Consider the following 14,753-nt stretch of genomic DNA (forward strand, 5'->3'; position numbering starts at 1 on the left):
GGCAACCATCAGGCTGTCATTGTTGCTTTGCTTTGCATAGCTGTTGCTTTTGATCAATTCAATTGATTGTGATTTCTATGGTAAGTTCAGTGATGGATTGCAATATCCCAGTCAAATCATCTGGTTTATTAAAATATTAAGAGTCATACAAAATAAATGCAAACTCGATGGTTGCGAATGAAAAACACTCAAAAAGATTAAAAAATTAGTGCAAGTTACGATCTATACAATTTACTATTACTAAAATGTTGCATTATTTATTAGTGGTTTATTATTAATTACACTGTGAAAGATGGTGCTAAATGGCAGACAGATAACTAATTATTACAATAATTAATAGAATTAATGATATACAATAAAGCTACAATAAGAAAATGATCTCAGGACAATCACGAAATATATAATAATAATGTCCCTAACATGAATCCATTTTGCAGTTTATTTTAAAGGGTTTAACTGCAATGAAAACAGTTGATGGCATAAGAAAATATCATGCCTAAATATGTATATACAATAAACTTAACCTTAATGAGTGTTTTTCAATTGCAAAAAATTAAATAAAAACAATGTACACATAATAGTTTTCATTCTATACATCTATAATCTCAATATCATTTTAATATCCACACGAAAGCCTTAACGGTAAGGATTTCAATGCTCACACAAATCACAGCAAGAATTTTCTATAAATTAAACTAATTAATGGTAACTTAGCGACAAATTAATACAGCCGTTAAAGTTTCCAAAATATTGCAATGAACAATGGCGATTTACATTTTAAGGTAGGCATAATTTCCATATATTTCCGATACATAAAATACTTAGGTACCCACGCTTTAGTCATAAAATAATTATTATTATCGGTGGGTGGTATGATTGAAATTTTCGTTATTCCATTCAAAATCATTTTTTTAATAAATAAAAAATTAGTGTGTGATTTGTATGACGTTCTTGACATTTCTAAGCAAGCATACAATAATGAAAGGCGATTTATTAAAATAAACAAACATTCTATAACATTTTTAACAACCTTATTGCATTTAAAAAGATGTGGCTTTCTTTTTGGCTGTGAAATCAATAAAAGAATAATATTACTTCCATGTTTGTAATTTAATTTCAATTCTACCTTCACAGAACGTAAATGTATAATCATATAATAACCACGTATAATCGGAAACCTCCCACACCTTTTCGAATGCAACATATCCAATTTTTTATACATTCTTTATTGACATTATAGAAGAGAATAATTTTATCGTACATAGACCAAAACATTCCAACATAACAGATTGCACTGAAAATCAATCACTTGACTTGTAGATGATATCCTTTCCCTTCCTACATTGATTCCATTAAAATAGACTGACATTATCAGTATTTGAATAAGGCCTCGTAAGAGTCATATAAATAGAATTAATAAAAGACGAGTGCATTCCGTAACAATTATGGGTCACACCAATGTTAACTAAACAAAATATTCCTAGTTGGGAACTATCCAAATAACTCCATTATTTTGAGTGAAATGTTTAGCTTAGGTTTATAAATTGTTATTTGTATTATGATGACAGTCCAAGACTTGTAAGAAAATATTTCAATTGCGTAGTCTAGAAATTAGAATAAGCAAACTATCATTTAATTGAAGATGCATAAATTCAATTATTCAGATTTTTCTTTGTCCTGACGTAAGTGCAGTCTAGACATTTAATTAACCGTGTATGCAATAAATACTTCAATATAGGAAGGGGGTCGAAATAGAATACATTTTGCGAACCGAAGACAGTTTTTAATCACAATGAAATATAAAAAATTTACAATAGATATTTTTAGCTTTGAATTATACATAAGAAAACAGCTTTGATAGAAAATCACATTGAATTTTTTTCCATCTTTTGTTCATTACAAAACTCTTAAATAGTAGATTTTTATATCAATATTCATGTATATGTATAATATATAGTAATATTACTAATCCCGACAAAGGGACAGTGTGTATATGTGTATGTTTAAATGTGTGGGGGGGGTGTATAGGCAAGATATTATTTTTACAAAAACATTTTTCGACATTTAGAACCATCGAAAGCGTAGTTGATCATCACAAAGCTAATTAAATATACGTTCTATAATAATTACAGCATCCGTAATGTTTCACTCAAGAAAACAAAAACACAAGAGATACATACATACAATAATAAATGTTTACAAAAGAAGAAAAGATTTTCACTTAATACAACTATATTATAACTTTTCAGTTTAATCATCGCTCGATAATATTATGTTCATTATAATTATGGGACTCGGCTTACATATCTAATTATTACCAATTGAAAATGAGTAATTAATTGTCTCGCAGAGACACCTGCCTTTAACGTTTAAAAGTTTCATCGATCACAATAGTATTTTCATGTGGACTACGATAACATTAAACGAGACACGTCTCACTGTTGACTTCTTAATATACAATATTCAACCGTAACTATACTGTATTAATGCGGACTAATATAGTGGCCACCATGTACGGGTGTCGGTTAGCTAATTACAAAATTCGTACGCTATCTTTATATTATATCATTGTTGACTACGATAATCATAATATTACAAACGTACATTACTTTAGTTCGCAACCGTAGTACACATCATTACACACATATTTAACTACAATAAAAAAAAAACCTTAAGTGTGTTTATACAATTATTTGATAATAATAATAGTGATTCTTAACTAAAGACTGATACTTCGGTTGAACGTCCCCAGTAGAAAATTTTAAGCTCTGGAAACACGGTGGTTGTCGCTATAATACGTCACACATACACAGAATCATTAAGTTTGTCAGTCACTTGCCCGCTTTAATAATTAAAAGAAATAATAAGCATGAAATGTATACGGCGTATATTTCAATTAAAGACCCGATAAGTGAGAATAGTATTTCAATAAATGCAGAAAAAATTAAAAGATGGCAGTGTAATAAAGTATTATTACAAAATTATAACAAATATTACAAAGTAATATTTAAGTCTCGAACCCACTTAAATGAAGTGCGTTTTGCAAGCAAACAAACTTGATATGTAATAATATCCTAGTTAGACTTGTTACAATATTTGAAAATCAATATGAAAAGTAATAATTTTGATTTTATTTCTATTATCAAATTACGAGGACAAGGGACTAAATTTATTGTTATTGACTGGAATTTTTTACATTCATTCGATTGAGATTTCACTTTGCTTAAAAATAATAATACAAATTCATTTTTTTCTATTATCAAGCAATCAACAATATGAATAGAGTGAAATATTACATTAGTGCATTTTTAAAGCTTACACGATACGACTGTACAATTTTAGCAATGAAAAAGTATTCTAAAATTGGAATGGGTTTGGACCTTGGGTTTCCAAAACTAGAGACGTTCTACTGTACATTCATTTTAAAAGTAAACATTCACATATCACACTTCCGCATACCGAATTATTAAATCATATTTTTAAGTCACATCGAACAGTTTTTAAATGTTACAACAATTGTTGTATGATTTTGTTATTATTTTTTAATTCTTATCATAAAAACCTAACCAAAGAGTCATGGATTTTTATAAAAAAAAGTCGAATCGTTTTGTTTGGTGGTTTTGAACATTTTTTTATAATAAAATTGATTAATATAATTTTTCTACTTACAAACGAGGGTTAATAGTTTTCAATCGTGAAAATTTGAGTAATAAACGAAAACTAAAAATGTGCATTGACATCAGAAAATAGGCGCCAGCATATCACATAAAAAAATCCATAAGTACTATCTTCATCTGCTATACCTATATACATATTACGTAAATATTTTTTTCATAATTCACCTAAAAATTAAAAGTCAAATATGGTTTAAAAGAAAAAAAAAACATTCAGCTATTGCTATTAACTACGAAGAGACTTCATCTGTATACTAATGGTCGTAACATGAAAATAAAACGTGTCATTCTGTATCTACTTCAGCCGTCCCATACCTTAAGTCACTTTCGTTTCTAATTGTTGGACTTTGAGTTCAGAACGCTGCTCGAACACAAATGATAGAAAGGTATCACTACAACATTTAATAGGATATAGGTTATATCTATATACTAATGTATTTAGAATGATGGAAAAAATATCTGAGAATGGGCAATGGTATCGGACAAGAAAAAAGTGAATGCTGGCAGCCATTTGTGATACAAATTGTCATGTATATTATGTTAATCGTGCATTATATGAATTATTTAAAATATCGACTGAATTTGTCAGGCATATTAGTATCACTCAATTATTAATGCATGCTAAAATCTAAAACATTTCACATACATAATAACATAGTGTCTTCATTAAATAATATTATAATTTACCAAATACTGCTACAACTATGAAATTGTTTTGGTTTTACGAGTCAACTAACTAAATTCAGCACAGAACATACTATACTGTAAAAAAAAAGCAGGGATTTTAGTGAAATTAAATGCATTAAACTTCGATATCCTATTTATCGTTGTAAGTAGTAATCAATGAAAAACGGTAATTGGAGAAGATTAATTGATGAAAAATGTGAAATGATTTGCGCTATGCTATAGTGATGATTATGATTTTTTATTTATCACATTAACAATAATTAATGCAGAATTGACCTGAAAATTGTTGCAATTATAATAGAATTCTCTATGTGTTATATGTTATAATGACACTTATAAAAGTTGAAAGCGTATTACAGAATGTGTTGAATTATTGGATACATAGTTACAAATGTTTTGATATGAAGTGCATTATGCGGTAGTCATTTTAGACATACAATAATAAAATTACACTGTTTACCGGACATCTTAAGTTTTAGTAAATTTAAACTAGTACGCATTTATGATTTACTCTCTGTTCGTAACCTGAATAGAGACATTGATAAGCGTGGCAATAAAAAAGGAAGCGAAATTCAAAAATAAAATACACTTTCGAGCAATTTAAAATATTATTTAATTAAAGACACCAGAATATGATTGATAATGTGTGTTATAAATATACTTTATTTCAGTCATACCGTACCTACTAAATGTTCTTATGTGATTTAACGTAACGCTATCATCTAATTACATTGATTTTTAACATTGAGATCTCATGTACATACTGTGATTATCGTTAATAATAATAATATTATTTAGTTATAAATTCATTTCTACATAACGTTCTGTCTAATTAGTTTTATTATGTTAATCATATTAATAGGATACCCTAAAAGGACCATACTTTACATTCCATTAAATAAAACGCACTAATACTAAAATTATAAAATTTTTCTAATGATATTACAACTACAATAGAACCAAAATTATCTACCATCGTTTTATAATTGGATATCATATTATTACCAATGTCAGATATTTTCTTCAAACAAAAAAATAAAGTGTGTCCAGAAAGTAATGTGTAGTCCATCGTAACTTACCAATAATATTGCAATATTGGATAACGTTAATGCAATGTGTTTCTTATACTAACTGTGAAAGAGGTAAGGCATTTTATATGATTATTATTTTATCAAGTTTTTATAATAACCATAGAATAACAAAAGATTAAAATGGCAATCATACACGGTTGTGAAGCTATTCTATACAAATGGTGGTTATGAGACTACTAATCTTAATAAATATTGCTATAAATTATCTATCGAAAAAAAAGCTGTAGGTGAATAATATGATGTAAGATGAATGCATGTCTCACCACATTAATAACTGATTTCACAAGTATCATAAATAAAATATACACGTAGCCATTCTCTACTATTGTTATTCTATGATATTAACGCATTTCACCGACAACAACATTGATAGCATCTCAGTTCAAATGGCAATTCATCCGGCTCTACTATAGTTAATATCTTTTGACTGAAAAATCTAAGAAGAATTCGCTTTTAATGTCAAATTATATTTTAAATTGACAATTAATAATTTCACTAAAATGTATATTATTTGATATCGTTTCATTTCATCTACGAAATTTCCTGACAAGTTCACACGTGCCTCGCAAAGCGTAAACATGAAAATACAATAAGATATTTTATTATGCAATTTAAAAGTTATTTTATGGTTTGCGCAATGATTTGAAATTTCATATACATGTAATAGAACACACGAGCTATTAATTATTGTTCCCAACCATGATACTGATATATTGTTCAATGAATAAATACGAGAATCGATAATAAAACAAACTTCAATGTATAGAGATCGATTTCTAACGATAACTTCCACATAATAATATTATGTTTGATAGTATCTAATGATGGTATCGCATTGAGCCTCGATTATGTACAGTTTTCGTGAGATCTTTTGAAATATTGCACAAGATTAATTTGATATTTGAGTACAGTTATAAAGGCTGAAAATAGGTTACCCTCTAAAACAGCCCTTACCGCATCAATCAATTGAATATTTGTGTGACACAGAACGTTCACTAGATATACGTAAAAGTTAATTTCATGATAGTTTTATAAAGTTTTTGTAACCAATTCATATTTGTCAATTTCAGTTCATTGTGTATTTAATTTCACAGGTTAAAGGATTAAAAAAATAACTTAGGATTTATCAATAATTATCAAAGGTAGACATTTAAGTAGATGAAAATTGGGATTAATATTTTGTTGAAATGCGGTGGATTCAAAACAATTTTACTTACAATCGCAAGAGCGGTTAGTAAGAAGAAATTTATATGAATAGAATTGAATTCTGTCACGCTTAAAAATAAAAATATATATTCTAAGCATGAGAGTCAACAGGCGAAAGTTTAAATTATATAAACTATATTTTCAAAACACATTTATAAATAATTAAAAATATATTTAAAAATGGCAGCATAAAAATCATATAAAAAAATATTGAGTAATATTTTCAGGCAGTGACATTTGATATGTAGAATACATAATTTGTATTCCAATGAAGAATATAGTTTAAATGACTTGAGGGCAGTAATAACAACACCCAACAAACAATTCAAGTTAATTGTGATATATTTTCACATTTTTTATGAAACAGTCCAGAAGACATAACATTCAGTTAAATGCGGATGATAACAAAAAGGTGCCCACACAGAAAAACATGCAACAACCCATTAATGATAGTAATTTTTTTTTGATAGGTTTACGATTAAACTAGACTTTAAAATTATTTTTAACGATAAGTTTTGGTCACTTGTAGTAATTAGTATTGTTATTTATTTATAAGGCCGACAAATGAAAAACAATACTTCAATCGAAACTCTAGGGCGTATTAGAATTATTACGTTAACAGTAATTATTTACTATACGAGCTGTATAAAAAGGAATTATACAACTCGATAGAAAATTACATTTCAATAAGCATATTATGCGGTATTTCATTGATTTTCGACATATTTTCCATTCGACTAATGGATGTGCCATATTTATACTGTTCAATTGAAACATTTGATTTGATTCGAAGTCTATAAACATCCAATCGTAACTCTCGGGGGTTCGCACACATGAATATGTTTCGATATACATTTCATTGACTCTTTTTTGTGGAAAAACTTTCATTCGTATGCATAAACTCACTTTAAAATATTATTTATTTTGAAATTTTCGAATAGGCCTTCTCGTATTAAAAGTAAAAGCTCATGTTATACTAAATAAGCTTAGATACGTATAAACAACACCGCACAAGGCAAAATTACACGAGCATAAAAAAGAGCGATTGTCAACATTAAACGTGTGGATGGAATATCGAAAGCATAAAAGAATGCATCTTTATATTATATTTCATTGCATGAACATCGAGGACATCGACAATATAAAAATGGAGTAACCGGATAGATCTAGAAAACATCTAGATGACAAATTAATACTTGATATCGGTTTATTGGCAAAGACCATAATGACAATATGAAATTCATAATTGACTACCCATTCATTATAGGCAATAATTGTTACAATGATAAATGATAACTTTTAAGGGTTTTTTCATAATACATATCACTTAGTAACTATGTTTAAATAGATATAACAAAAGTTAATCCATTTTTAATTGCCTCGAAACGAGTCAGTACTCTTGTTACATAATATAGGCTTTGAAATATTTTTTCATAGCGAATTCCGAATATAGAAAATATATTTTTTTAAATCATTGAATGCCCAGACTCGTATGAACTTTCGAAATGAATAAATTGATCATTCAAGAAATACAATTTATCAGGCGTTTGAATGCAATTATTATCTCTACCTCATAAATTTACATTATGCAGGACGTCGAGTTTTAATTTAAATTGTTCATTAAAAAAAAACGAAAAATCAGTCACAATTTTAATTCATTATTAAATCAACCGTAAAAATATTTGTTAGCTTAAAATATTATAAAATAATGAGAAACGAAATCAAAAAAATCGAGTGAGATCGCCGAAAATACAATTTAAAAAAAGGAGGAACTGTCAATTCATAAGATAACAGTCTTCGATCTATAATAGAGTTAATCTTTTATGATTTAATACCCAGAGCTTTGTGGTGCGTACAATATTATTAGGTTTGTATCATACAAAACAATTTTAACATACATAATCATAAATAAATTCATCAATCATCAAATTTTCTCCAGAAATATTAATAAAACATTATCATTCCATAGTACTTATTCGACAACAAAAAAACAACCAAATTTTATTTTTGAGGATGATTAATTATAAATGGGAAGCACAAAAAATTTAATTTAGAAAATAAAATACTATGTATTGCCAAATGGAAACTAAATTCAGTGTATAATAAGAAATATATTATTATAAATTATAATAGGAAAAAAACCCGAGGCAATATATTAACATATTGCACACTTCCAATGCACACCATTTAACTGATTTGTACGTAGATCACGAGCTCCGGTAAAAAATGCATAAAATCGTTTAGATTCAATTTAAAAATGAAATCGAATGACGACAATAACATACACACTAAAATAATAATCAATATTCACTATAAAAGCAGGTCCAATATTCATTAAGGAATCACAAATTTTCCCTAAAACACATACAATTATTTCATATTGTAATAAGAGACTAAAAATAATATTATACCTAATCATAGAGTAACAGTCACGTTCAGCATACTCGATTACCTTTGTGTCTATGGTATAAAAACGATTGTCATTTATAGTCGTCTTCATTTCATTTTAATAATACATATAACATAGATAATATATGCACATAAGTAAACTCACAAAATGGACACTCACTTATAATTTAATTTTTTAACCAACTTTGCAAAAAACATACTATTATTAGGTATATTTTATATTTATTTAGCTACGTACTCAGTCAGTATAACAAAGCTCAACATTTTAATACACCGCCGCACACAATAAATTGTTTTTTTTTTCAACAATCATATTTATAAATATTGCGTTATATAATCTATCAAAATGTCACAAAACACGACTAAAAGGAGACTCCTTTGGGGACAACAAATATTTAATAATACATGCAGAGATTTTAAAACAACAGATTTTAAATACTACTAAAACAATCTCCACGTGCTACAGCAAAACTGCATCGTGAACGTAAACACTTTGATCCAAAAAAGATAAAACAGAAAATCATTCCAACGTGATGTTATTAGATGTAATTTTTTAAATAACTTAAGGGTGCTGTGTGAAGGTCATTAATTAGGAATTTAGGGTTACTTTGCCAGCTATGCTTAAATAATCTGTAACTTTGTTGGATAGATAGGTGTTTATGTCGTTATAAATTAATATCTTTTCCATCTTAAAACTTAACATTTCTTTCATGAACGCATAAAATATATTAATACCATAAGAGAGAGGTAAATGTCAATTTCAATGATTATAAAAAATAGGAAATCATAACTACACATACATCTTTCCTATAAAATGTACAGTAAAAGCTAAACTTGCATCCGAATTTCTTCATTTTCGACATTCACACAGTACTTTTTCCTGTAACCTGGCTATGAAATATTTTGATGTCCTGTCACATAGGGAGATATTTTAATGGTTGTTGTCAGTCGAACGGCAACAGGGTATAGTTACTTTTAAATCAATGCATGTCATATTAATTCGAAGACTATAAATGAGAATATGATAAAAGATTAGCGGAAGTAGGCATTATAGATTTTTACCTAATAGCGGATACACAATTTCTACACACATCATTTGGAGAGCAAACGTATACATATCAATAATTACATTGATTGACTACGCATGGTAATAAGCCATGCTATTTGGACTTGGTCGATACAGTATTTTATAAAAAACATTACTTTGATCATATTGATTTAACCGGACGTTTGAGTGCAAGAACAATAACTTGCAATATAATATTTATGTAGGCATACATGCATGTATTCAGAAGAGTAAATTTTGTCAAAATGGTATGTTCGTCAAACGGTGCATTAGTTACAAAATACACAGTATTTTATTAAAATGCATATATCATAAGAATAAAACTGTACCATTTGCAACTGCCGAGTGTAAAAAATAAATATTTTATTAAATAACATGTAAATGCTAAACTTCCGAATTGAATAAAGCCATGAACAATAATTATTGATGAATGTAACGAAATATTACTTTAATAATTTTGTAACTAGACTTTTACCATTAATGAAAACGGGCAAGCAGATATTGGGTTTTACAAAATTTTAAATTATCTCAAGCAGCCGTTCAACTAGTAGCATGCCATTCAAATCAATATTGCTCGCCGTCTGTCATACATTTTTTTAAGTACACTATTCATAGATAGATAATTACTAATGACAGGTATACGTTGGTCATTGCATATAGAATGGTAAACCTCAGGTATCACAGAGATACATACGTAAGCCGACGATTCGCTGAGGTGTTTAATTAAAATTATTACATGTAAATACTTTATCTTATTATTCATCACTAGAGTTTGATAGTGTTTATTTTTAGGCGTTGCATATATTATATGCTAGATTATTTATTTGACAAGGTAGAAAGGATACAATACGCTTAACAAATTAAGTGATAGATTTTACTAGGCAAGACAGACGTATTTGAAATTCAGTACAGTGACGCGTGTTCATACATTACAATAAAATGCATCACGAAGATTAAATGCGACTTATTATTTAAACTAAATCAAAATCTCTGTCAAACGATCCGTAACGTTCATCTATACTCGTATCGAGAAAGTCCAAATCAAACGACCTATCGACGTCCAAGCTGTGTCTGAAACACCGTTCGTCTTCTGAATCAAAATTGAGATCAAATCGACTAATGCTCTTGCGGAGGTTTCTTCGAATGTACGACGGCGCCTTGGGCTCCATTCTGTCGAGACGTTTCGCTAAATCTTCGTCGAGATCGAAATCTCTGAAAGCTTTGGCTTCCCCTTGACTCGACTCCTGCTGCTTTGGTCTGCCGATGTCGAGGGATTTCTGTCGCCGGTGTCCGCCGCACTTTCTCGCCCGCTTCCTAGCGTAATTGGCGTCCATGTCAAAATTACCAGATTGAGTTATAGCTCCCGGGCTGCTATCGTCGCTGGCTTCTCTAGCCGACGAGACTGCACCTAAGCGCATGCAATCGCCTTCAGTTAGATAACTCCGCGACGATTTAAGCATTTTTTCAGCATAGTCAGTTGTTTCGCACGCTATTAGATTGGAAAGCTGGCTCCGGGATGATGCGGAATCCATTGACTCTGAGAAATTGGATCGTTGACTGCGCAACTCTTGCCGTAAGCTGCCGCCGCCTTTTCTTCTTGATTCAACGGCGTCACCGAAACTTCTTCTGTCGTCACATTCTCCAAAATACTTTCTTCTGGTCTGCGCTTCCGCATCTATATCGTTTTTATCCTCTTTCTCGACGAAAAATTTCATCCTGGCTTGCTGTTCCGAATCGGCATCGTGTTTATTCTGAACATCTAAGAAACCGGCCCCCTCATTGATGACTTCATTGTCAACGAAATATTGATTATCGCGTCTTACTCTGTTTTCGTCATTAAAAAAATCAACTTGGGTATCGGAATCTTGGCCGTAAAAACTGCGCCTCTCAGATGACTCTTCGTCGCTTTTTAAAACGCTACTCTCCGAATATGGATCATTATCGATATCAATATAAAAAGGCAAACGCTCCGACGCAGAGAGATCATCGGCAAATATATCGACGCGCTTTGAATGGCTTTCGGATTTCGGTTCTGCATAAAAATCGTTGACCTTTGCGCCGTTTTCTCTGTCACCATAATAAGGCCGTCTCTCCGAAGCAGACTTCTCTAATGACCGGCGCTCGGAAGCGTTCTCATTCACAAACTGACGTCGATCAACGGAGGAGTTACCGGATCCAGTATTCTCAAAATGCTGCTGCCTTCTGCTGTCTTGCTTGTCGGACTGCGAGGAATTATTCTGCCGGGTCTGGTTGTTTTCCATGAGAAACGATCGTCTGTCCCCCGGATTGCTGTGCCTCTCGCCGGAATTGTGTCTTTCAAATACACCCCCGTCCTGCATGAGGCGCCGGTCAACCGATGCATTGTCGATGATGTGGTGCCTGTCCGACAGACTCCCGTCTTGCAGATGCCTCCTGTCTATGGTATTGGCGTCGTGATGCCTGTCAATGGTTGCGTGCCTCTCGCTGACTGAGCCGTCTTGATGATGCCTGACGCCCCCTCCGTTGGTATCGACAAGAGTGTGATGATGACGTTGGTCCTGGGACCCGCTGTCGCTGATCCAAGACTGCTGGAGGACGTTGGCGTCGGAGCGCTGGTGAAGATTGGAAACGTCAAGACTGTGCTGCCTCCCGACAGTTTGCTGACCAGAAGAGACGCTCCCCTCCGGCAGGTTCTGTGTCCGCAACTGTCCGTGAGTGTTGGACTGCTGCTGGGCGTGGCCACCGGCTTGCAGAGCGTGCAGGGCGTTCGCGTCTAGGCTCGCGCCGCGCGAAAGGCGACGCTGAGTTGTCTGCTAGGAATTTTGATCGGCGGCATGGCCCGAACCTCCATTTGTGGACAGCAGCAGCTGACTGTTGTTGCTTGACTGGATGTTGCTAGACTGGTTGGACTGCTGGGATTGCTGTTCGGGTGAGGGGGTCAGAGCAAAGTTGAACCTCTTGCAGGAAGGCAGGGGGCAACGTGGTTGCTTTTGGTCTGAAAGCACAAAAAACAATATTAATATTGAATACAATAATTTATTGAAGTTACATTTCTATTCAATGCTAAATATGCACAACATTTAAAAATGTAAGATTCATTTTATTGAAGGATGGATCCCGGGTTCGTATTCCGGGTCTGGCTAAAATTCACATGTTGTTTTTCAATGTGTGTTTGGACCCAGAGTATGGACCTAAGAAGTTGAGCAAGTGGCTAACATCTATTTCTTATAAAAACAAAAATCTGTTCAACCTCCACTATGGAGGGGCCCATATGACCTTGTTAGGATCAAACAAGGTAAAAAAAATATTACCACGATTTAAATTACAAAGTTGGTAGCCTTCACTTGGCTGAATTTGAAACACCTCCGATAGCATAGTTATTAGCAATAGTTCGGTTAAGTTATAGACAGAATATCGATAGTATAATCAGCAGTCTAACCTTTTTTAGGATTTTTTTAAAATTGGTATGAATACTACAAAATGGCAGATTGCATTACTGAAACGTAAATTGAATCCACTTTACTTGAAATCTATAATGTATCAAAAAGTACTTTATAATAATGATATATAAATGCATTTAGAAATTTTCAATAGTGAAAAATTAAGTGAACTGACCGGTAGCACAGGAGACGACAAGTTTACACTTATTAGGCAGCGGAGCGGGCAAGCCAAACGTGTTTGTCGTTGGAGGAGGCGGGCTGGGGTCCTGGAAACAAAACCAATCAACGCAAATCAAAAAATGTTACAGTTCAGATACATTAGACATTTTACAACACGCGTTTTTAATGAAACGGACAAAACTACTAAGGGTGTGATAAATGTCAATGCAACTGGAGGCTTCAACACCATCATAATCATCATCAGAAACACGACACCCTGGTGTGAGTCCTAGTTTCCCCAAATAACCCTCTCCTCTGTACTGTTTTCCAGTTTGATGCCAAGAATACAAGTCATTGGTAACTCCACCTTGCCAATTGGCCTGCCTCTTGTGCCCTTTAGGTTTGATTGACATAACTCTCTTAGCCAATTCATAATCATTCATACATTGTAAATGATTTAGCCAGCGCAGTCTCCCAATCTTCGTTGATTGTATAGACTGTAGAACTCAGCATGGATCTTCTCCATTCAATTGTTGGCGTTCCTGATTGACCCATAAATACAGTAGGCTTCTGAGGTGTAGATGTACATAGGCTTTTTATTTAGACGAGATAGTAAATGTGATTTAAAATGACTTAATATAACCGGGGCCGAATTTACCCTACAATGGGCGGGATCAAATAAAATTTTATTAAATATTTAAATAGTTTTTCTGTTCGCAAAATCAATGCAGAATTTACGTGCTTGATATAATATTGAATATGTTTCTAACCATGAAGGATTGCACAGAAGCAAAATCAATAACGATTTTTGCGTGAAATACCATGTAAATATCCATATTTCATGGATTTGATTTAAAAAATATTATATTTGATTGAAATTAGCTACCTACTTATTATCATGGAATTTTAGACCTCGATATTCAATGGGGCAGCATCATGGAGATTTTTAAATTATTTTTAGGCCTCGAAGGCCCTCACTAATTTGGGGCTCTAGGCTATAAAAACTTTAGTTTGGTAAACACAACTAAATATTGCTACCGGA

General features: G+C 31.8%; 1 protein-coding gene across 1 annotated transcript in view; it reads right to left on the reverse strand.

Annotated features, from left to right (window-relative positions):
- Positions 1–12,823: 12,823 nt before the first annotated feature.
- Dyrk3 (Dual-specificity tyrosine phosphorylation-regulated kinase 3) overlaps positions 12,824–14,753 on the reverse strand; it is a 117,891-nt gene continuing 115,961 nt past the window's right edge. The window contains exons 6-7 of the mRNA XM_085953951.1: positions 13,728–13,818; positions 12,824–13,107 (exon numbers count right to left, since the gene is read on the reverse strand). Of these exons, the coding sequence (XP_085810077.1) occupies positions 12,926–13,107; positions 13,728–13,818 (273 nt within the window). The 3' untranslated portion in view covers positions 12,824–12,925. The remainder of the gene's footprint in view (positions 13,108–13,727; positions 13,819–14,753) is intronic.

Source organism: Rhyacophila brunnea, unplaced genomic scaffold (assembly GCF_057557595.1).
Source record: "Rhyacophila brunnea isolate RB1 unplaced genomic scaffold, BYU_Rbru_1.0 scaffold_4, whole genome shotgun sequence".
Taxonomy (NCBI): domain Eukaryota; kingdom Metazoa; phylum Arthropoda; class Insecta; order Trichoptera; family Rhyacophilidae; genus Rhyacophila; species Rhyacophila brunnea.